This window comes from Rutilus rutilus (genome assembly GCF_951802725.1).
Source record: "Rutilus rutilus genome assembly, chromosome: 17".
In the NCBI taxonomy this organism is placed as follows: Eukaryota; Metazoa; Chordata; class Actinopteri; order Cypriniformes; family Leuciscidae; genus Rutilus; species Rutilus rutilus.
Genome location: NC_140230.1, coordinates 6697927 through 6720744, shown reverse-complemented (window position 1 = coordinate 6720744; position 22818 = coordinate 6697927). Strand labels below are relative to the sequence as shown.

General features: G+C 39.1%; 1 protein-coding gene across 1 annotated transcript in view; it reads right to left on the bottom strand.

Annotated features, from left to right (window-relative positions):
• Nucleotides 1-683: 683 nt before the first annotated feature.
• plecb (plectin b) overlaps nucleotides 684-22818 on the bottom strand; it is an 80602-nt gene continuing 58467 nt past the window's right edge. Inside the window, 13 exon segments of the mRNA XM_084435277.1 lie at nucleotides 684-1451; nucleotides 1602-1703; nucleotides 1958-2908; nucleotides 2910-9020; nucleotides 9244-12597; nucleotides 14696-14794; nucleotides 14982-15086; nucleotides 15489-15572; nucleotides 17413-17769; nucleotides 19645-19783; nucleotides 20241-20416; nucleotides 20719-20876; nucleotides 22762-22782. Coding sequence (XP_084291403.1) covers nucleotides 2879-2908; nucleotides 2910-9020; nucleotides 9244-12597; nucleotides 14696-14794; nucleotides 14982-15086; nucleotides 15489-15572; nucleotides 17413-17769; nucleotides 19645-19783; nucleotides 20241-20416; nucleotides 20719-20876; nucleotides 22762-22782 — 10634 coding nt within the window. The 3' untranslated portion in view covers nucleotides 684-1451; nucleotides 1602-1703; nucleotides 1958-2878.

Sequence of the window (22818 nt, the reverse complement as noted above, 5' to 3'; positions counted from 1 at the left end):
ATAATATATTATATATATAATATAATATAATATAATATAATATAGACATGACCTAAAAATATATGGGGTTTATTATTAAATTAAAATATAAAATTGGAAATGAACACTGTGTTTAGTTTACCCATGTTGTCTGCCCTTCGGTGCAGCTGATTCCTGAAACAGATGGACACCAAACACACGCTTATTACATGCACATATTTATTATATGTACTTCACGAGTGTAATTCTACCTCTCTGTTGATCTGAAAACATACCGTAGAGCTGTCATCATGTGGAGAAAGGCACGGCACGGACACAGTTAATGCAGGGACACCAGAGAGGCTGTCGGTAGCATAATGGCAGAAAGGCAGGCCATCCATAAATGTGTCCCCCTCTGGGTTCGGTCTTTCAGCCTACAGATTTAACATAATGCCGTCTGAGCCTGTCATTCAACTTCCCTACCACCAGAGGACACCATGCAGGGAACACTGGCTGTTTCTCTAATCAGTTTCATCATCTGCATTATATTTCCTGCTTGTTTGTTTAAGTAGTCTAGTGATTATTCATCTTTGTTCTTCAATTGCTTGCTTTGTAAAAGTATTTTGATACATGATTACTTAGATTACTTATTTAGCAGTTATTTGCTGGAATGTCATGGTGAATTATGACAATTAATGAAAACACAAACTCTACAAGACGAGAACTGATCTTTCCAAAATATATTTATTTACACTTAAGTATTGTGTTATTTTTAAAAACTCATTTTATTATTACCAGTATCTCTTAAGGAAATAGTTCATCCACCAGTTACGTAGTATTTCATACACCTTTTACTCATATATAATCTTCCATATATTGGTAATAATTCAAAATTCTATTCTTCATCTTTTCAGAACATCTTTTATAGCAAGTTAGTGAAACATGCAAACATATTTTACATATACAACATCAAAACAAAAAAAAAGGAAAGAAAGAAAGAAATATAAAGAAAAAAAGTCAAGTACTTTCAAAAGTCACAACCGTATAATAATATAAAAACAAGCAAAGAAATACATGGGAGGCAACAAGTGACTTAAACAAATGTTTGTCACAGGAGATGTAAAAAACAAAAACAAATGAGCCTAAATACATTCAGTCAATCATGCAATCTGTATTTATCTGTATTATGTAAATGTGTAATCTTCTGGAGAGGTGCAACACAAGGGTATGTGTAGTGTATCTAATGCATTAAGTCAAGTGTTTTATTTAAAAAGATATTTTGGTGCTAGAAACAATGTAGGCAGTAGAACTTAGAGATTCTACATAAAAAGTCCATTAATGGATCCAATTCTTTTGTTGTTTTGAATTATTTTGTGTAAACTCCAAAGTCCAGCTCCCAGTGATATCCAAGGCAAACTTCAAGGTAGCCCTAGCCTCTAGTGTCTTCATGCAAATGGCAGATGCAATGGAAGAAGGAAACCCTCAGTAAGGATCTAAAAACATTAAAAAATATACTATGAAGCAACAAAATGACAAAAAAACGCAACAAAATAGGTGAATGAAGGGAAAATAAAATATACTTGGTACAATGCAAAAACAAACCCTCATAGAGAGGTAGTGAATGTGAACGTATAATAAACTACCTGGATGTCTAAGGATGTGGGCTGCTGATGAGCATCATTTATCTTGTGATCCAAGACCAAATGTGTGGCATCATCAAGTCCATATCTAGCAACTGATGATCTCTGTGGGAGGAAAAACATGACAAAACACAAACTATAAATGACACAAGCACAACTATTATATGGCTGAAAGCTGTCAATAAATCCTTAGGAAAAGCAAACATATGACATTCAGTTGATTAAAGCAGCTGCTCAAGATAGCAGAAACATAATCTATCTGTTTAAAAAAGCACAGTGACAGAACAGAGTAAGAAAGCCTTTGAGACAAATAAAATCAGCGAGACGGCTGCAATAAATGTAAATTCAGTTCAACTTACAATACATTTCATCCAGATCTGTCCAGATGTTATGAGTGAGGAATGGATCAGACACCTGAGACATCTGAAATCTTCATTGGATAACACATCAGTGGAGGACTGACAGTGAATCTGGGCCTTGAGGACTCATTAACTGTCAATCAGGAGTAATGAGTTCTTTTGTAAAGGACTTTGGAGAGGGACTGGATCCAGTAAATGAAAAATGGACTTTCATAACAGAAAGCTCCAGTTTTAGGGGACATGAATATTGGCTTGTTGCACAAGGTGATTGCTCCTCCTTTAGTGTTTATGCATAGGTATAGTGTTTTGTTTTTACATTCCATGAAACAAGCTGCAACTTTTATTTGCTCTAATATATCTCTTTTAAATCTATACAAATATGTAAAAATAACCACACTCTTTGTTAATCTAATTTCTTTTTTGTAAAACTTGGTATATTTTCTGGTACATTATCCATAAACCGAAGTATTGAAAGAATTTTCTAAAATAATAAGTAGAAATATAGACTCAATATAAGCAACATTAAATACAGTCTAATCCGAGTTGGATTTTTTGAAAAATCTCCAAAATGCTGCAAGTAACTTGTAGTATGTTAACATCTCCTGAATTTAGATGCTGTATTTAAGTATAAAATAAGAACATAAAAATACCACTTTCAAAATACATAACATGTCTGTATAAACTAAATGAAATAACTTGAACTATGAATAAAGCTAACCAGGTAATTAATAGTTTGTAAGCATCCAAACTACATAAAATGGAAACTTAACCATTGCCAGAAAAAAATGATACTGGTAGTTTTTGGAATGCATTTTCCTATACCAAACACATGCAAAGCGGAAAAAAAGTCATTCTTTTTAGTCTAATTAATTTCTGTGTATTATGTAACTGTAGTGTATAGAGTCAGCATTGATATGAAAGCTACAGGACCACGTGGGGTCCAGCTTTAAAATCTGCGGTTGTAACTGGAGGAAGTATATGATGATGATGAGAAGTTCAAGCTGAATCCAGAGCCAGTAGCATCAATGCTGCCTCTTCTTGAACCTGACCTAGAGCCTGTTCTGGACCCAGTCCGAGATCCAGAGGCAGATGCAGCACCACTGACATTGTAGGGACTGTAGAGACCTTTACTGGATGTTGATGAAGCTTCCAGAAGCCTAAGGCCAGATCCCTCTTCAACCATGCTTCTGTCCATGGCATCTTTGTAGGAGATCTTCAGTTTGGTTTTGGGACATGTAAGATATTTTGTGTAACCACTCACATCTCTGAGCTTTTGGGCTGTACGACCATCAATAGAACCTTTCCTGATTGCCTCCTCTAAGGAGATACGTGCCTCAGCCTCTGGCTCAATAAGGCCACCTGTAAGATACTGCACCTCCAGGAAACGCTGTCCTGCCTCATAATAAAGCCAGCCTTTCTTGAGAGCCTGAGCAGCAGACATTTTGACTTTAGTGCGAGGATCGTCAAATCCATGGAAAGCTTTCTGGGCTAAGTTGAGTCTGTCAACCATTATCTTATCTATAAGACCCTTCTCTGTCGCTTCAGCAACTGGGAATTTATCTCCAGTAGATGGGTCTATTATGCCACCAGTACAAGCTTGTGCCTCCAACAGTCTCTGGCCAGTTATAGAATCCACTAAGTTCCTACGCATGGCTTCAGTGACTGAAACTTTTTCTAGGCTGTCTGTATCAAGTATTCCAGCCACAGGACCTGTTTCCTCAGATGGATCATTCCATACAGTTGCAGGAGCTTTGATGGTAGGTATGGGGCTCATTGGATAAGAGGAGGTGGATCCAAAGGAAGAGGATCGGGAACGGAAACCACTCATGTTTCCAGATAACATATCAGCAAATTCTGTGATAGAAAGGGTGCCGGAGCGGTACTGTTCGATTGCACTCTGGTCAATAAGGCCTCTTGCAATAGCGTCATCAATGTCATACTGTCGACCTGATCTACGGTCAATGAGTATAGACTTTTCAACCCCTTCTGATGATGTCACTGTGATTTCTTCCCATTCACACTCTTGCTCTGAAAGTTCAAGGTAAGTCTGATGGTCAATTAGCCCTTTGCGGTAGGCTTCATACACGGACATCTCTTTGCCTGAATCGGGATCTACAATGACAACTCTGCGTTTGCGAACGGAAGATTTGGTAGAAGACTGTTTATCGCGTTTCTTTTCTTTAAGAAGCAAGAGCACAAGACCTGTGTCTGGGTCTACAATACATCTTTCCATCAGCTGCAGGTAGGTCAGATTTTCTTCTGTGTTCGGGTCAAAGAAGCCCTTGGTGTCATCCGTTGGGTCACTGAGGATCTCGTTCATTTCCTCATCGAAAAACCCTCGGTTGTAGGCAACTTCGACTGGCAAGCGGTGACTCTGCTCTGGGTCAATAATTCCTCCAGTAGCAATCTGGGCCTCAAGAAGACGAATTCCATGGTCTCTCAAAATCAGGCCCTTTTTCATTGCCTGGAACAGTGAGATCATTTTGCCTGTATAAGGATCTCTATAGCCAGTCACAGCCCTCTCAGCAGACAGGAGCTTGTCTTTGAACTCTGGGCCGACAATTCCCATCTTAACTGATTCATTTACTGTTAACTTGAGGTTCTTGATAGGGTCAATGATATAACCTGTGGCTGCTTGTGCTTCCAGCAACTCAAAAGCAGTACCTGGCCTGATCATGTTCTTTTTCATGGCTTGGTAGATAGATAGACGGTCTTTAGTAGACTCCACATGCACGCCAGCAATACAGCTTGAGCCCTCAAGATATTTCCGCAATCTTTTGCTCACCTCCTCCACTGATAGTAGACCCTCATTAAGTTCGCTGACTGTTTGTTCATCAATGATTTTTGAGCGATATAACTCCTCTATTGTTATTTCTTTTCGGAGACCTTTGAAGAGCAGCCTTCTGTCTGCTAGAGACAACAGATATAGCCCATCTTTGTCAACCTTGCATCTTTTCAAAAGCTGAGCATATGAAAGCTTTTCATCAGTTAATGGATCAACGTATCCTTTAACCTCATCGGACAGCTTTTCATTTGTCTCTTTGTTAATATATCCACGTTGTGTGGCAATCTCTGTTGGCAGGTGGAAGTTATATTCTGGATCAATAATACCACCTGTTGCTGTTTGAGCTTCAAGCAGTCTTAGGGCATAGTCCTCGGACACAAGCTCCTTTTTCATTGCTTGGAAGAGGGAGACAACCTTTCCACTATATGGATCCTTATAGCCAGTGACTGCTCTCTCTGCAGACAAGAGCTTATCATGAATTTCTGGGCCCACTACACCTTTGCGCACTGCTTCATCTACAGTGAGCATTTCATTCCTGACAGGATCAATGATGAATCCAGTGGCTGCTTGAGCCTCCAAGAGACCAATTGCAATGTCTGGCTTCATCATCTCTCTCTTCATTGCTTGATAAATGCTGATTTTGGAATTTGAATCAGTCACCACACCAGAAACACTGCCAGTTCCATACAAGTACTGCTTAACACTTTGCATCTCCATGACATCACGCATAGTCTTTTTCTCTTTCTTCAACAGGTTGTAGGTCTCAAGGTCAATGATGCGGGCATTGTAGAGATCTTCAATGGTAATTTGACGTCTTCTTGTGCTGCCCGTCTGGATGTTCCCCCCTTTAATAATTTCTCTCTGCTCCAGAATCTCAATTATAATGATTATCATCCGTTCCTTTGTTATGTTGCCAGAACGATATTCTTCCAGAAGCTGAGCCCTTTGCTCCTCAGGTAGTAGATTTGAATTCATGACATCCCAGAGAGACATAGAGCCCTGACCTTCAATGGGTAGATCAACCTGGGTAGTGGTTAGATCACTCTGAGTTTGTTCTTCACTGTAAAGGTATGTCTTCTCCACAACTGTTGGAGCCTGTGGTTTGGAGAGCTTTAGTAGATTTAAACCTGTGTCAGGATCTGCCATACACTTGTCTTTTAACTGTTTGTATGATATGTTCTCATCAGATGCAGGGTCAGAGAAGTACTTGCTTTCAGCAATGCTGCTGGCCAGCTGTTTGATAACATAGCCACGTTGAATAGCAATTTCAACAGGAATACGATGACTGTTTACTGGATCAATAACTCCACCTGCGGCCAACTGTGCCTCCAAGAGTGGCATGGCATGTTCTTTGAGGATAAGGTCTTTCTCCATGGCTTGATACAGGGAGATCTTATTGCCAGTGAATGGGTCTTTATATCCAGTGACAGCTTTTTCAGCAGAGAGAAGTTTCTCATGAAGCTCCGGACCAACAAGGCCTGCTTTAACTGCATCATCCACAGTAAGACATTCATTTCTTGATGGATCCACAATGAATCCTGTGGCAGCTTGAGCTTCAAGCAAAGCGATTCCTGTGTTTTGTCTGAGGAATTTCTTTCTCATTGCTTGGTAGATGCTGACTTTCTCTTTTGTAGGCTCTAGATAAACTCCAGCAATGCTCTCAGAGCCTTGGAGATACTTGTTGACTGAGGTGTTTTTGCTTACCTCTTTTGGAGTCTTTTTACCTTGTTCCAGCAAATCAAAGGTAGACTTGTCAATGATTTTGGAGTCAAATAATGACTTGGCAGGTACTGGTGCCCTAAGTCCCTTAAAGTACCCCTCTTCTTGTTTCTTGGTATCTTTCTCAGTGACAATTACAATTAGAATCTTTGTTATCTTCTCAATTGTCATTTTCCCAGATCTGTATTGCCTTATTAAGTCAAGTCTTTGCTCCTCAGTGAGATAATCAGAGTTAATGAGCTCCCATATGGTAACTTTTCTCCCTTTAAAATGTCCACTCTGAACTTCAACAGTTGCTTGAGTCATTGAGTCTTTGGTCTGGTCATCAGTATATTTCAACTCCTCCTTGGCATTGATGGCTTGCTCAGACAAAGGAAGAAGCTGAAGGCCAGTCTTTTTGTCAGTGACACATCTTTTATACAGCTGCAGATAAGTGACATATTCCTGAGTGTTTGGGTCAAAGTATCCTTTAACGTCATCAGTTGGGCTGGCCAAAATCTTGTGGGTTGCATCATCAAAACTGCCCTTCATGCAGGCAATGTCGTGCGGAATACGGTGACTTTGAACAGGATCAACGATGCCTCCGGTTGCCAGTTGTGCGTCAAGCAGTCGAAATCCCTGGTCCTTCATGATCAGATCTTTCTTCATAGCCTCAAACAGAGAAATTGTTTTTCCAGTGTAAGGATCTTTGTAGCCTGTGACAGCTCTCTCTGCAGACAGTAGTTTTTCATGAAGCTCTGGACCGACAACACCTGCTTTTACAGCCTCATCTACTGTAAGTTTTTGGTTTTTAACAGGATCTATGACATATCCTGTAGCAGCTTGTGCTTCCAAGAGATTAAGGGCAGGCCCAGGTCTCATCATGTCCCTTTTCATGGCATCATATAAAGACATTGTTTGTTTGGTTGAGTCAATAATTACTCCTGCAATGCAGTTAGTGCCTTTCAAGGCATTGCGCACATGCTCCATCTCAGACACATCTTTTACCAGCAGTTGTCCTTTCTGCAACTTGTTATAGAGGTCTTTGTCAATAACTTTGGATTCAAGAAGTTTTGTAGCAGGTACAGGTGCTCTCAAGCCTTCGAAGGCAAGCTCATTCTTTTTCTCTTTTTCCTCTGCCACAGTTAGAACAATTTTGATGATCTTTTCAACTGTAATTTTTCCAGTTTTGTATTGACGGATAAGATCTTTTTTCTGGTCCTCAGTGAAGTACTCTGAGTTTATAATTTCCCAGATGGTCACAGTCTTTCCTTTAAACCTTCCAAATGGCACAGACACAGTTGTCTTGTCAAAGACATCCCTTGTTTCCTCATCTGTGAATATTCTGGCATTTAGAGCAGCCTCCTCAGAGATGGGCAAAAGAAGCAGTCCTGTTTCTGGATCAGTGACACACCTTTCTATTAGCTGGTGGTAGGTCAGATTTTCTTGGGTGTTTGGATCATAGAATCCTTTGACATCATCTGTTGGATTTTGTAGCATTTTATTGGTGGCTGTATCAAACTGACCCTGCTTATAGGCCATTTCAGTTGGCACACGATGACTGTTGACTGGATCAATAATACCACCTGTTGCTATCTGAGCCTCAAGCAATCTGATGGCATGATCCTCCCCAATGAGACCCTTCTTCATTGCTTCAAAGAGGGAGATCTTTGCCTCTGTGTATGGATCCTTGTAACCAGTGACAGCTCTCTCTGCAGACAGCATCTTGTTGTGAAGTTCAGGTCCAATTAGACCCTCTTTAACTGCCTCATTGACAGAGAGTTTCTTGTTTTTAATTGGGTCAATTATGTATCCAGAAGCGGCCTGTGCCTCCAGCAGGACTAGCCCTGTCCCAGGAGCAATCTTCTTCTCCTTGATGGCTTGATAGATGGGCATTTTTTGATTTGGATGAACAAGCAGGCCACCAATGGAGTTCTTGCCCTTAAGAACGGTTTTAAGTTTTTCTGTCTTGCTGAGTTCTTGGGTTGTGGTGTCACCACTCTGGAGCTTATCATAATCCATTTTGCTTAAAAGTCCTATGTCAAAAAGTCTACTTGCAGGTACTTTCTCACGAATCCCATCGAAAGATAATGCAGAGAAACCATTTGGGCCGTCAGCTTCATCAGAAATACTTTGACCATTGAGGACTTTTTTGTATTCGGTCTGGATGTGAATCTCTTGGGTGAGTTTCTGAGCAACTTCAAGCTGCTGAAGTTTGTCGCGCAGTTGCTGGTTTTCCTCAGCAAGCATTCTTTCTTGTTCAAGCTTTTTCCTCTCAAGTTCTTGCATCTCTTTCTGCTTGTTGAGCATCTCTTTTTCAGCTGCTTTCTGTTTCATCAGAGCAGAATCCATAGTGGCCTTAAGTTTCATCTTTTCGTCCTCCATTTGTTTTCTTTGACGTTCCTGTTCATCTTTCAGGGCTTTTGACTTTTTGACCTCTTCTTCAAATTGGCTCTCTAACCTCTTCTTTTCATCCTCAATTTGTTTTTCCTTCTTCAAAAGCATCTCCTTTTCTGACATAAATGTCTGCTGAAGAATAGTTTTCTCCTGTTTAATTTGTTCTTGCTGAGCATTCGCCATCTGTAAAAGAAGAAACCATGAACAACATTAAAACAATGCTGAAAAACATTCGGACAAATAATTTTCAATTATGTAAATGTCAATTTTAAGATTAATGAGAAAGCATTATGGATTATAATTAAATAAAGGAACAATTTGTAAAAAAAAAAAAAGCAATGTTAGTTTTCAGAAAGAGGGTTAACAATGACATAAGCTGCAATTTATGCCATCTTTAACACAATACCTCTTTGGACTTTTTCTGTAACTCTTCAGCCTCTTTTTTCAATTTTGCCTTCTCATTCTCAAGATCAGCAATGGCTTTGCGCAAGTCATCTGCTTCTTTGTTACTGCTCAATCTTTGTATTTCCAATGTTTCAACAACAGTCAATTTCTCTTTGGTGGAAAGCTCTGTCTCATGAAGTCGGGCACTAATCTCATCTGCCTGCTTCTTGAACTTCTTGGCTTCCTTCTCAGCTCTAGTCTGTGCATCACTGAGCTGTGAAACCTGAAGTCTAAGTTTCTCTGCCTCAGCTGTTATCTCCAACTGTCTCCTGCGTTCAGCCTCCAATGATTTTTGGAAGCCCTCAGTTTCCTTCTCAAGCTGTTGCTGCATCATCTGTTTGTCTTCAAGCAGCTTTTGGGCTTGCTCTTGAGCAAGGTCTTTCTGTCTCTGTAGCATTTCTGCCTCTGCTTTAAGTTTAGACGCCTCCTGAATGGCTTGCATCTTTTCTTTAAGCATCTTTTCAGCAAGTGCTCTTTGCTCTGCAAGGTCAGTCTCTGCAATATGTCTCATGCGAGCAGCCTCTTGGGCCTCAATGCTGAGCCTGGCAGCCTCCTCAGCAAGCTTTTTCATGTTCTCAGCCTCCTCAGCCAAGAATGTTTGAGTATTATCTTTGTCCTTCTGGATGAGACGCTGATTCTCCTTTTCAATTCTGAGCTTAAGTTTGATTAGCTCTTCCATTTGAATCTTGACTTTGAACAGTTCCTCCTCTACCTGGGCTTTCTGTTTAACAGCATCACCAACCTCGTCCTTCAGGCGATGAAGCTCATCATCCAGGAGAGTCTTCTGTTTGTCTGTCTCATCCAACCGCAGTTTCACTTTAGTGAGCTCTTGCTCAACCTGAGATTTCTGCTTAAGTGTCTGCTCTGCATGTTTCTTGTGCCTAGCCATCTCTTCATCAGCTAGCTGTTTTTGCTTCAGTGCTGCTATCTCAGCCTGAGCTCGCTTTTCTGCCTCTAGCTCTGCCTCTTTTCTGAGCCTCTCAGCCTCTTCTTGGGCTTTGGCCTGATTGTTTGCCTCAACCTCGGCAGCCTGACGCTGACGCTCTGCATCTTCAGCTTGATGGCGGAGGAGGGCAGCCTCTTTCTCTGCCTTTTGTTTGGCCTTTTCTGCTTCTTGGGCAAGCTTTTTGGCTTTCTCAAACTCCTCCTTGAGCCTTTTATGTACCATGCTGTCCTCTTTCTGTTGAACAAGAACACTTTGAACTTGCTGTTCAGCTGTAATTGCTTTCTGAGCAGCCTCGTTGGCAGCATGTATTTGCCTCTCAGCTTCTTTATCAGCATCTTCTCTCTGCTTTCTGGCCTCATCTGCTTTCTTTTTGAGACGCTCCATTTCTTCTTGGGCAACTTGGCGCTGTCGAGCTGCCTCCTGTTCTGCGGCAGTAATCTTTTTCAGTTTTTCTTCAGCCTCCCTTCTTCTGTTTTCTTCTTCAAGGGCAAGCTTACGTAGCTTCTCTGCTTCCTCTTCAGCTCGTAGTTTGCTTTGGTGTGTTTCCTCAGCAATATTCTTCAGCTTATTCAGTTCAAGCTCCAAATCAAGCTTGCCAGATGAAGCCTTCTCAAAATTAAGTTTCAAGATACGAATCTCCTCTTCAACTATTCTTTTCTGTTTAAGAGTGTCATCCACAATTGATTTCTGTCTTTCTAATTCCATTTCAGAGGATTTCTTGAGCTGGTCGATCTTCTGCTCAATGTCTTGCTTGTGCTGGCTTGCCTGATCTTCAAGAGCCTTTCTCTGGTAAGCCTCAACCTCAGCATTCCTTCTCAAGCGTTCATTTTCAGCCTCCTTTTCTTTAAGAGCTATCTCTGCTTCAGTCTTCAAGCGAGTGGCCTCATTAATGGCAGTAAGCTTCTCTTTGAGAATTCTCTCTGCTTCTGCTCTCTGCCTTGCAGCTTCCTCCTCAGCCACTTGCCTCTGCCTCTTTGCCTCTTCAGCAATGGCACGGAGCTTGGCTGCTTCATCTGCAAGATCCCTCAGTTTACCAGCTTCAGCTTCCAAGAGTTGTTTACTCTTTTCAGTGGTAGACATGCTATCCTTTTCAGCCTTAGATTTCAGCTGCAAAAGTATGTCCATTTCACTTCTTACTTTGGAAAGCTCATCTTCAAGCTGCTTCCGTTGCTGCTCTGCAGCACTGACCTCATTCTTAAGACGGTACAGTTCATCATCAAGCAGAGATCTCTGTTGCTCGGCATGATCAAAATCAGCTTTCAAGCGGATCAGCTCATGCTCTGCTGAAAGCTTCTGTTGTGCTGTGCTCTCCGCCATCTTCCTCTGCCGCTCAAGTTCTTGCTCAGCCATGTCTTTCTGTTTCAGGGCAGACTCTTCAGCTTTGGCCCGTTTTTTGGCCTCGCGCTCAGCATCATCTTTCTGTTTTTCAGCCTCTTCCTGTGCAAGACTCTTTTTGTGGGCCTCTTCCTCTGCCTGGAGCCTTAGACGAAGGGCTTCATTGGCTTTTTGCCTCCATTTTTCAAGCTCGCCCTCAGCCTCTTCCCTTGCCTTGTCTGCCTCTTCCTGTTGCTTTTTGAGGCGTTCTGCCTCCTCCTGCAGTTGAATGACAGTTCCGTGCTTTTCTCGGAGTGACTCCTCGAGTTTGGATGTCTTCTCGACAAAGGACATGCGTTTGCTCTGCAGCTCAGTAGCGGCACTTTTCAGAGCTACATCTTGAGCGACCTTGATTTGTCGTTCTTTCTCAATCTCAGCCTGCTTCATGTGTCTCTCTGCCTCCTCAGCCTGCATCTTGAACTTCTCAAGGTCATCCAGGGCTTTCTGCTTCTGCCTGGCAGCCTCTTTCTCTGCTTCAGACTTCAGCTTTAACTCTTCCTCCGCCATCCGTTTCTTCTGGGTCTCCTCATTAACCTGCTTACGAAGTTTCTCAGCCTCCTCCTGAGCAACTTTGCGAAGTCTCTCCGCCTCTGCAGCCTTGTCTCTAAGCTGCCTCACCTCGTCCTCTGCAGTGGACTTCTGCTTTACTGTAGTTTCCAACTGAAGTCTTATGATGTGGATCTCTTGCTCTATTTTGGACCGGCTTTGCAGGGCCTCCTCCACTTGTTGACTCTTTGATTTGATCTGTTGTTCGGAGAGGTTTTTGAGCTCATGCAGCTCCAGCTGGATGTTCTGCTTTTGCCTTTCAGCATCCACAGCTACAATCTCTCGTTTGCTAACCTCCTCTTGCATCATGAGTTTGAGCTCCTGTGCCTCTTTCTCCGCTTTGGCAATGGCCTTGGCATGAGCTTCAGCTAGCTGCTTCTGTTTCTCTAACTCTGCCTGCATTTCAGCCATTTTTTTCCTCTCTTCTGCTTTAAGTTTCTCAGCAGCTTTCTGTATTAGTGGAAGTAAATGGTAAAGAAAATTAAGATCAGGATCAAGCATGACAGGGTGTTAAAAGATTTAGTTTACCAAAAAATGAAAATGCTGTCATCATTTATTAGCTCTTTTATTCCAAACCTGTGTGACTTTCTATTATATTATTATTATATTGTTACTATTCTCCATGGAACACAAAAGGTGATTTTTTTTAAGAATATCTTGGCCACTCAAAAGTATCATAATAGTGGCCCATGTGACTTGCATTATATTCTAAGTCTTCTGAAGCTATACGTATAGCTTCAGAAAACTTGGAAAACAGCACAGAAGTTGTATGGACGACTGTCATCGTGCTTCGTCACTTTTGAAGTTTGAAAACTTCAAATCCCATTCCTTGTGCATGGCAAAAAAAAAAAAAAAAAAAACTATCATTATCGAAAAGTCTCCTTTTTGTTCCATGGAAGCAAGAAAGACGTGGTTTGCAATAACAAAATATAATTTGAGCAAATGATGACAGAATTTTTCATTATTTCAGTGAACTAATTCTTTTAGTGTTAAGGTTTTTGTTTAGCTCAAAAGGAAGACAGGTTTAGATGCAAACATGACAAATGGGGTTAAAATAAATTAATAGTCAAATATGATATAATTAATGTATGGAGACACAAGACACTGCTTTCAAACACTACACTCTCATGACATGCTATGGTAGCACTCTGAAAACTATTTACTGCATTCCAGTTAAACAAAATGATTCAAGAAAAAACTGTCTAATGGTATACAATCAATATGCTGTTGTTATAAACTAGATGACTGGATGAAAACTGAGCACACAATTAATACAGCTTTAAGAGTGTTAACAAAAAAGCCTGCCTTTCTAAAGGTATATCATCATTAAGGTATCTTGATTTGGTGGCCAGACCAAATGGTGAGATGAACAGAACAACTAAATACCAATAGTGCAAGCAAGTACTCCACTGTTAGCAATGGAAAGTAAGTTATAGATGTTAAAAGCAATGATTCAGGCAGACAAGCAGGTCCAGATCCACAGATAAAGAGCAGAGGTTAGTAAGAAAAGAAAAAAAAACATTTCAAATGACTTTGAAAAGTTAAAAAAAGGGCAGTAGGAATCTGATTCTCAAATAAATGTACTTACACTGACTCTATGAGAATTGCAATAGCTAAGACTCAGAGAATATACAGAGGTCAACATTTGAAGTGGATCAAAAAAGTTAATCAAAGTTGTCCTAAGACAAGAACGGGTATTGTTCAAAATTCATGTATAACTTTGATTAAAGGTTTTGCTCCACTTCAAATGTTGACTACTGTAGCTATGAGAATCAGAAAACTACAATGAACAAAAGTACAATAACATTTACAGAGAAAGGCTAAATCATATAAGCTTGATGGGAGGAAATTCAGAAGATTCATGAAGAGGAATACTGGAATATGGGTATGAAATTACTAGAGCGTAGTGAAAAGTTTTACCTCTTTAGAGCCCAAAAAAGTTCAAGCAATCATCAAGACAAAGCACTGGCAAGCAGTTAGGAAAAGCAAAGAAACCAAAGGTTAGGGTTTGAAAGACATACAGTAGAGAGAAAAGAGAAAAGCATATAGGAAAAGTCGGCCTCATACAACTTGCTTTCCCTAGTGTGTATCAGACACTGTCTGACGTTCAAATATAACATATTCTGCTCTGTTAAAATATGTAAAAATACCTAAACAGCTGCTGGTAATTATTGGAGCTTTACATTTTTTTTTTTTTTTTTTTATGTATCTGCAAATTAATCATAAGCTTTTCTAACGTTTTGTAAAAGAAATGTGTACATATAATGTCCTTGAAAGGTAATAATAGATAATGTCCTTGAAAGGTAATGTGATTCTTAATGCTTGTTTTTTTTAGCAAGGCATAATTTGGACAGGACAAATTTATTCTACCTGTAACTTACTTCTGTTTGTCACATACAGCTTTTGTTTCCAAAACGACAGAATAAATGTCGAGTCACCCATACATTAAGTATATCTAGATGATTTTTTAATGAGTGGTTGGTTGAGTTGGTTAATATTAGTGCGTTGAGTTAGTCTGGTGTGAATAGGGTCCCTTGGTGTCACGCACCTCCTCGTCCTCCAAGCGCCGCTGCGAGTCTGTGATGAACTTGATGTACTGACTGGTCAGCGTCATCAGTTCACTATAGCGAGTTCTCAGAGTTACATACTATGGTGAAAAAGATAAAGCATTTTGATCATTCAGATGATACCAGTAGGTAGGCTGTACTATTTTACAAGATAACATAATTGCACATTTAAAATGATAAAACACCATAGTAATCTATGCAAACACGAGTAATCAAATAATGCAAATGTATGAATTAGAATGAACTGATCTATGAGCGTTTTCCAACCTCTTGAATTATGTTATCAGAGGCTGACTCCATCTTGGTTTTCTTCAAAGGAGAAGTCAGAGGTTCTACCTGAGCTTTGTAGGCAACCAACTGTAGTTCATAATCCTAAACAAAAAAAAAAGGTTGTACCACTCCAACAACAAAAATCTATACTTTTCAGCATCATTACTCCAATCTTCAGTGTCACATGATCCTTCAGAAATAATTTTAATATGCTGATTTGAATAAAATTTCATTTTCTGTGTTGAAAACAGTTGTGCTGCTTCATATTTTTGTGGAAACAGTGATACAGTATAATGGAATGATTTCTGAAGGATGCTGATGAGGAGTAATGATGCTGAAATTTCAGCTTTGATCACAGGAATAAATTACATTTTAAAATATATTCAAAAAGAAAACGGTAATGATATTTCGCAATAACGCTTTTTTTTCTGTACTCAAATAAATGCAGCCTTTGTAAGCACAATATACTTATTGTACACACATGTCTCTATAACTCTCTCTTACCTTGATTGTGTCAATGTAAGCTTTGGCATATTTCTGACACTCATCAACTTTCTCTTTGTTTTTCTCAATCTCTTCAAGCAGTTTCTGTGAGGGGAAAAAGTCAGCATATTATACTTCTACCTTTTAAATAGGCTAACGAAAAGCTATTAGAGAAACGTATTTATTGCAATGTGTATCAGAGAACTAATGCACATACATTAATATTCCAGCAGCTTTTCACAAGTTATTGATCTTGTTCCATATTTCACACTACTCAAATTTTGGTCAAATTTCACGATGCCAAACTGTACATTTGTAAACACTGCATAATTTGCATATTTATGAGGTTAATATCACTGAGGTAAAAGCAAAAGAGCATGTGACCTATTTCAATACCTGCTTGTCCATCTGAGGAAATGTTGACACTTAGGTTAACTCTCTGAAACATACTACACAAATAACACTCTGTTCGTCGCCTCAATAAATGCATTTGATGTCACTGGCCATTGCTATTTTTAGTTTCACTTAGACATTGACACTAAACACAGCAGATGTTTATGATGTGACTGCAACTGTACAAAGCAAATAAATATCTAATGAGGTAAGGTGAGGCTGGTAATGATTTTTTTTTTTTTTTTTAAAGGCACAGTACTTTATGTAAATTTCGCAGATAGAGGTCACTTATTCAAAACAATAACAAAGCGTGGAATCATGGGAGGTGTTGTATTCACCTCCACAGCCAGTGGAAATATCCGACGGGACTCGGATAGGCAGAAACCATGTTCATGGGTGAGCTAATATAGTAAAGTTTTACTAACATTACTGTGGTATGAAGCAGGACGGAGCCGAGAGCCTTGGGAAGCGAATGCTAATGAGAGACACTGGTCTGGAGTCTCACGGAGGAGCTTCAGAAGGATATAAGAAAGAATGACTACAGTGAAGGACGAGTGAGGACCTGGGACAATTTACATGGCTGTTTTTATCATGCTTATAATGCTGCAGTCGGCCGCTGTCGCTCCTTTCATTTTGTTGTTTATGCATATTTTATAATTAAAGTTACGTTGACCGTCCGCCTCCTTTTTCCCTGAATTTGGAAAGTTACAGTTACGCTTTATCACTTAAATAATCATATAATACTAAAAATACATTTGAGTGTGTTGAAAGTTATGTTATAACGTTACTCTGCGCATTCGTTCAGTGGCTGCTATGAGACTCTTGTTGCGCACAGCAGTGAACTAGATCGATATTAGAATATCAATAATCAATAAATGCTGGATGACTTGTGTTGCTAAACGGCATGTAATTCATTTTAAACCATTGTATGGTGGAGAAAATGCCATATTACTGTAACTACAAAAAAAGCTCTTTCTGATATTGATATGTAAGCAACAAAATAGTGTTGTCTGATTTACTTTTTGGGTACAAAGATGTTACTCGCGGTATATTAAGAAAACAACAGGTTCAAACAATAAGACTAACCGTGTTGCGCTATATAGCAATGATTCGTTTTCTGTCGATAAATGTATCAAAACAATTACTCACCTGTCTATTTAAACACATAATATATTAAAGTGTCTTTGGTGTTTCCACGGTTTCTATGGAAGTAAAACCAGAAATCGAGGGTAACGTGGATATGACGTCATTGACAGGCGGTGCAATGACACGGGACGTTACGCTGATTAAAATCGCGGATTTAAACATTTGAACATTAAACGTTGGAAACCTTTGGGATAATGTAAGTACACAAGTCAGCTAAATATATACCGCTGTTCTAGTGGTTTTTGGATATTTGAATCCAAAAATCGTACATATTGTGCCTTTTCACTATAAAACTCTAAAACAAGTGTGAAGCATTGCTTAACCCAGTGTTAAATCTGGCTGTTACCCGAGGTTTAAAGAGAGCAGTTTGAAAGGCCCTTTACAGAAAGCTTGTGTCATTCAGTACCTTCTCCTGTGCCAGTTGTTCTTTTAGTGTTTTGCTGTCAGTAATAGGCACTGCCTGGATCTTCTCCTGCCGCTGTTTGGCGTCTGCGATCCAGCGGATGAGCCAGTCGTAGCTCTCCCTGTAGTAGCCCTGCTGCCGGCCAAGCTGCTCCAGCTCGCGATGACGCAGGTCGATCTGGGCGAAGACGGCGCGCCAGCGGTCCTGGAGGCTGCCCAGGAGCTGTCTGTAGTGGTCCAGCTCAGCGTCCCGTTCAGTGTGAATCCGAGACATCTGCTGGCTGACCGATGTGGCCTTGGCCAGCTCACCCTCCATATCATCAAACACGGGCCGCTGGGTTTCTGCATCCACACGCATTTTCTGAACATACAAGAACAAGTTGACTTAATCCCAAAATAAAATTTAACGTAACTACATTGTACATACAGTATATAAGCTTTTTCATGAAAATAACCAATTAAATCCCAACATTTGGCAAAAAGTCTTGACTCAAACTATAATCCACCCAAAAATGAAAATGTTGTCAAATTTAATCACCATCTTATCTTTCCAAACCTGTATTTTGAAGAATGTTGGTAACCAAACAGTTTCGGTTCCCATTGACTTCCGCTGTATTTTTTTGGTCTAAATAATGGAAGTCACTAAGAAATATTTGGGTACCAACCATTTTTAAAATGACTTCTTTTATTTTCCAAGATCATACAGGTTTGTAACGACATGAGGGTGGGTAAATGATGAGAGAATTTTCATTTTTGGGTGTATAACTCGGTTGTTTTTTTCCTTGTTAAAATATTTTCTTGTTTCCAGTTGAATTTGCAGAGTCATCTCTAAGTAAGTCATTTGAAAGTTGATTTTCCCCAAAAAGTGCAACACTGTGGCTCTTCAAATCATAATCTGTTGGTTTGAGAATCAGTCCAGCATACTATATGTTTGCCCAAACAATGGCAGATTGGGAAACCTGTTTGAACACAGACATTATTTTTGCTATTCAGTGAGGTGCCAAAGAAATGCCACATTTCACCTTTATGGTCCACTAAACTAAATCCTGATCCTATTTTAGACAATTAAACTTTTTTTCTATTCATATATCTAGATAGCAGTTCTACACCAAGGGTTCAGGACCCCCTAGGTAGCCTCAGCAGACTTCCAAAGTGGTTTAATGACTTACTTGATTTAAAATAAGACAAAACAAGCATTATAATAACTAAAACTAAATCGATATACTTCCATTATATTTTAAATTCACCCCCTCAACAACTATAAAATCGGGATATATAAAGAATTCATTTTTCAAATTTATTTTAAAGTGTGATTTCTAAAGCTAAGAAATGTAAATAAAATACAAAATTTAAATTCCATGATGAATAAACATTATCAAGCATCGCGTTAGTTCAGGCAGGGCACGTCAGCCAAGCCCGCATCAGCTGTTAGCCAGCTGTTCACGACGTGGTCCAATCAGGTGTCGACATCTATCTCAGCGGCACACTTAAATCTCACACTCCTTCAGCATTTCCCACATAGCTTGCTGCTCGCATCTAAACTCCCTCCTCCAACCCCAACTCCTCCTAACCAAACCTTCATCTTTCTGATCACTTGTTTTCTTTACAGTGTAATCTTGGCAAATTGTCTATATATATTGTATTTCACATGTAATTGCTCATTTCAACTCATGTAATTGAGAATTGTAATCATGCATATACTGGTTCTGTTCTGTACCCCATGGGGGGTTTGCCTTGCTGCTCTCCCGTTCTGTCCAGGCATAGCTGCATGGACAGGCGTAGGAGTTTTGCCCAGAACAGATCCATACCGCCAACACTAACTGTATGCTATATTATCGCAATAAATCTATTTATCCATACTTGGCGAAGTGGTCCTGACTGAATTGTAGTTATTCCAAGCTCTAAAATATTTGGGTAGAAAATTGTAAAAACTTATTCTTACTTATGCAGTAAATCACAAACAACTGGAAACATCAAGTAAATTGATTGGTTAAAAAAGAGGGATCCTTGAAGAACATTCAGCTCTTAAAACTTTTGGAATCCTGAAATTTAATCTACGGAAACTAGGATTGTCATGCCTCCGAATTTTGGAGTTGACAGGAGTCTTGCAGTCACAAAGGTTGCGCACCACTCATCTGCAACACTGTATATATTAAATAAATAGTACAAGATTTACCTAGTGTCATATAAAACAAAGGGTCAATCATTGAACACTAAATATTTCCTCCCATGTTACCTTGAGCTCGGAACAGTAGTTCTCCACCTCCTGGACGTTTGTAGGAACCGTGTGAACCTCACGCAGGCGATTCTCATATATCTTCACGACATTTTCTGCCCCTTGTGTGTTCCGGATCACAACTTCTATTGTCTTAAGTCTACAAAGGAAAGAGATGCCATGATCTAATCTTATGCCTAATTAAATTAGTACATAATAATACACTACTGGTCATGTGAAATAATTAAGACTCTTCTGCTCACCAAGGCTGCATTTTATTTGATTGATTTGAATATGCAGTAATATATATTTTAAAATGTAATTTTTTCCCATGAATTTTCAGCATCATTACTCCAGTCTTCAGTATCACATGATCCCTCAGAAATCATTCAAATATGATGTTTTGCTACTCAAGAAACAATTCTTAGTATCATCAATGTTGAAAACAGTTTTTGCATAAGAGAAATCTTAATTCTTTCAGATATTTGACAGGTAGTGTACACGCTAGTTAATTAGAGACAGAACATGAATGAAAAGCAGCATCCTTGAGACTCGTATTCTGAACAATGGATATGTTGTGCAACGACAAATACTGCTTATGTGAGAGTGGTCCTTACTTCTGCAGGTACACTGAGGACAGGGTGTAGGTTTGGTCCATCTTCTGCAGGGTGATGTCCAGCTCTGAGCGCAGGACGGGGGTGCTGGACTGCTCCGGGGACGCCAGGACCTCCTCAGCTTTCTGGGACACTTTATCCAGGTTCACCTTAATACCTTCCAACTCCACGTGCACTTTCTGTTTGAGGCAGAAACAGAAACTCTCAGAACCTCTGATCCATTTTGTTAAATATGCCAATGAACATGGTCCGAGTCATATTTCACACCATTATCAAGCAAATAATTTGCAAGTGTATTTTATTTTATTTTTATTTTTTCAGGAGAAAAAAATCTCATTCTTATTACTCTCATATACCTCAGATTGTTTTAATATTTATTGTTCGGTCTTTAATTTATTCTGCAGTATGGTAATAAGATTTAATAAATGAGCTACAAAACATCTGGATGCATTACAATAAGAATAAAATAAGACGGTCGTACCTTCTGTTCTGCAGTCTTCTGAATGCAGTCTTTGTGCGGGTCTTTACCCGCGGGTTGTCGGATACGAGCCACTGTGCGAGACTCACAATCTTCGATCTGCAGGCGCAGGTTTTTGATTTGGGTGATGTACGACTTGCTCGTGGATTCATCCTGCTCACCTGTGAAGATAAAAGATTTGTTATTACGGTCTTCTAAATAAACAACAGTTTATCTCTCCCTTTATTTGTGCACTGCAGCCAACATTCATGTCACACACATTCCTTCAGTGTTAGTGGTACAAATGGCATTCCGAAATCAAAAGAAAAGAAACTATATATAATACTATGCATGAGGAAAATGAAGCCTATTTCAGGCACTATTACAGCTTATGACAGTAAAATATATTATTAAATAAATATTATTGTATTAATATTAATATTTTTGTATTTAAATCATCACAAATTTAAAAGTACATAAAATGGTGTAAATTGTGAAAATGTGTAATTTAAAATATATATATATATATATGGTTAACTAGCATGAAAACTTTAAGCAAAATATAATTTTGTATTTCAGTAACTTTAGTTTAGGATCCAATTCTCACTATTAACTAGCTGCTGATTAGCATGCATATTACTAATTTATTGGCTGTTTATTAGTACTTATAAAGCACATATTAATGCCTTATTCTGCATGACCATATTTTACATATGTAATCCCACCCAATACCTAAATTTAACAACTACCTTACTAACTATTAATAAGCAGTAATTAGGAGTTTACTGAGACAAAAGTTACAATTAATAGTTAGTCAATAGTGAGAATTGTATCCTAATCTAAAGTGTGACCCTTATTTCTTTGTTAAATGCTATTTACACTAAGTGCAAATATATAGATGCTATTTACACTAAGTGAAAATAGCAGTGTTTAAGTGTAAATAGTTGTTAAATGCTAATTATACTTAGTGCAAATAGTGGCAGATACTATTTGCACCACAATGTATTGTATTATAAAACAGTATAAATTCAGTGTGCATGGTAATATTTATTAAAAGCATAAATGGATGCCGCCTTATTAGGACAATACCCCTACCTATAACCCTACAGATAAACTCTTTATTCCCACTATTAAATATCCGGTAGGCACTTTATTTCCATTTTTCGAATATTTTCTTCATTTTTATTTAAAATAAACACCTCTCTGACCTGATTTGTAAAAAATAGTTGCATATATGGAAAAAAGGTGGATTGTTTTGCAATTTTCTCTGGCTCAATCATACAATGTGGGCGGAATAAGTGTAAATAGCCTCTGCCAACAAGCACAAAACCTCTTTTGCCGTGAAAAGCTACTGTCAGGATTTACTAAAGACACACAGTGAAAAATTAGCACTGAAAAGGTGTCGACAGTGATTTTTGCGGCTGACCTTAATGCACATGCATTTGTAGAGTTTCCATTTCAAAAGTAGGAGAGTATGAATCTTGCAAGGTGATTTACTAAGGTTTGCGCTCGTCAATTTACTGGTATTTGCGCCATTATTTGCCATCCAAGAAAAGCCTGTCTTAAACCAGACGCTAATTTTCGCTGCTCTTGGTAGATTGTGTAATCAAGGAAATGATCCGGTTGGATCTGTGTTCTTTAATTTGTGTGTCGTCAGCAGATCACGAGCAGAACTTTCCGCTCACATCGGCGCTTTTTTAGGATTGCACTCTCATGCTAATTTGCCCTTTTTTAGGAAATCCGTCCCTTTATTTAGATTTTAGGATTCCATGTTGGAAATCCAACACGTTTCATTGGATTCCCCTTATTAAATGTCATCTAAACTACAAATATATGAACAATACAGAGTCAGAAATTCATCTTTTGACCAGTGCAAGTTTTTTCCTCTGTATTATGCTACTAGATTGAGTTTTTAACACATGCACACTCTGTAGAGATGCGCAGTTAGCTAAACCACAGGAACGAAACAATGACAAAAGCTGACACAACACGTTTTTCATTAATAAAGCAGCTCATCCATGATAACCAAACTTTGCTCATGACTGTCAGCAGGAGCACAAGACTCACCCTGTGCTCTGACAGCGGCTCCTGTAACGTGAATTTAACAGTTACCCAACATCCGTG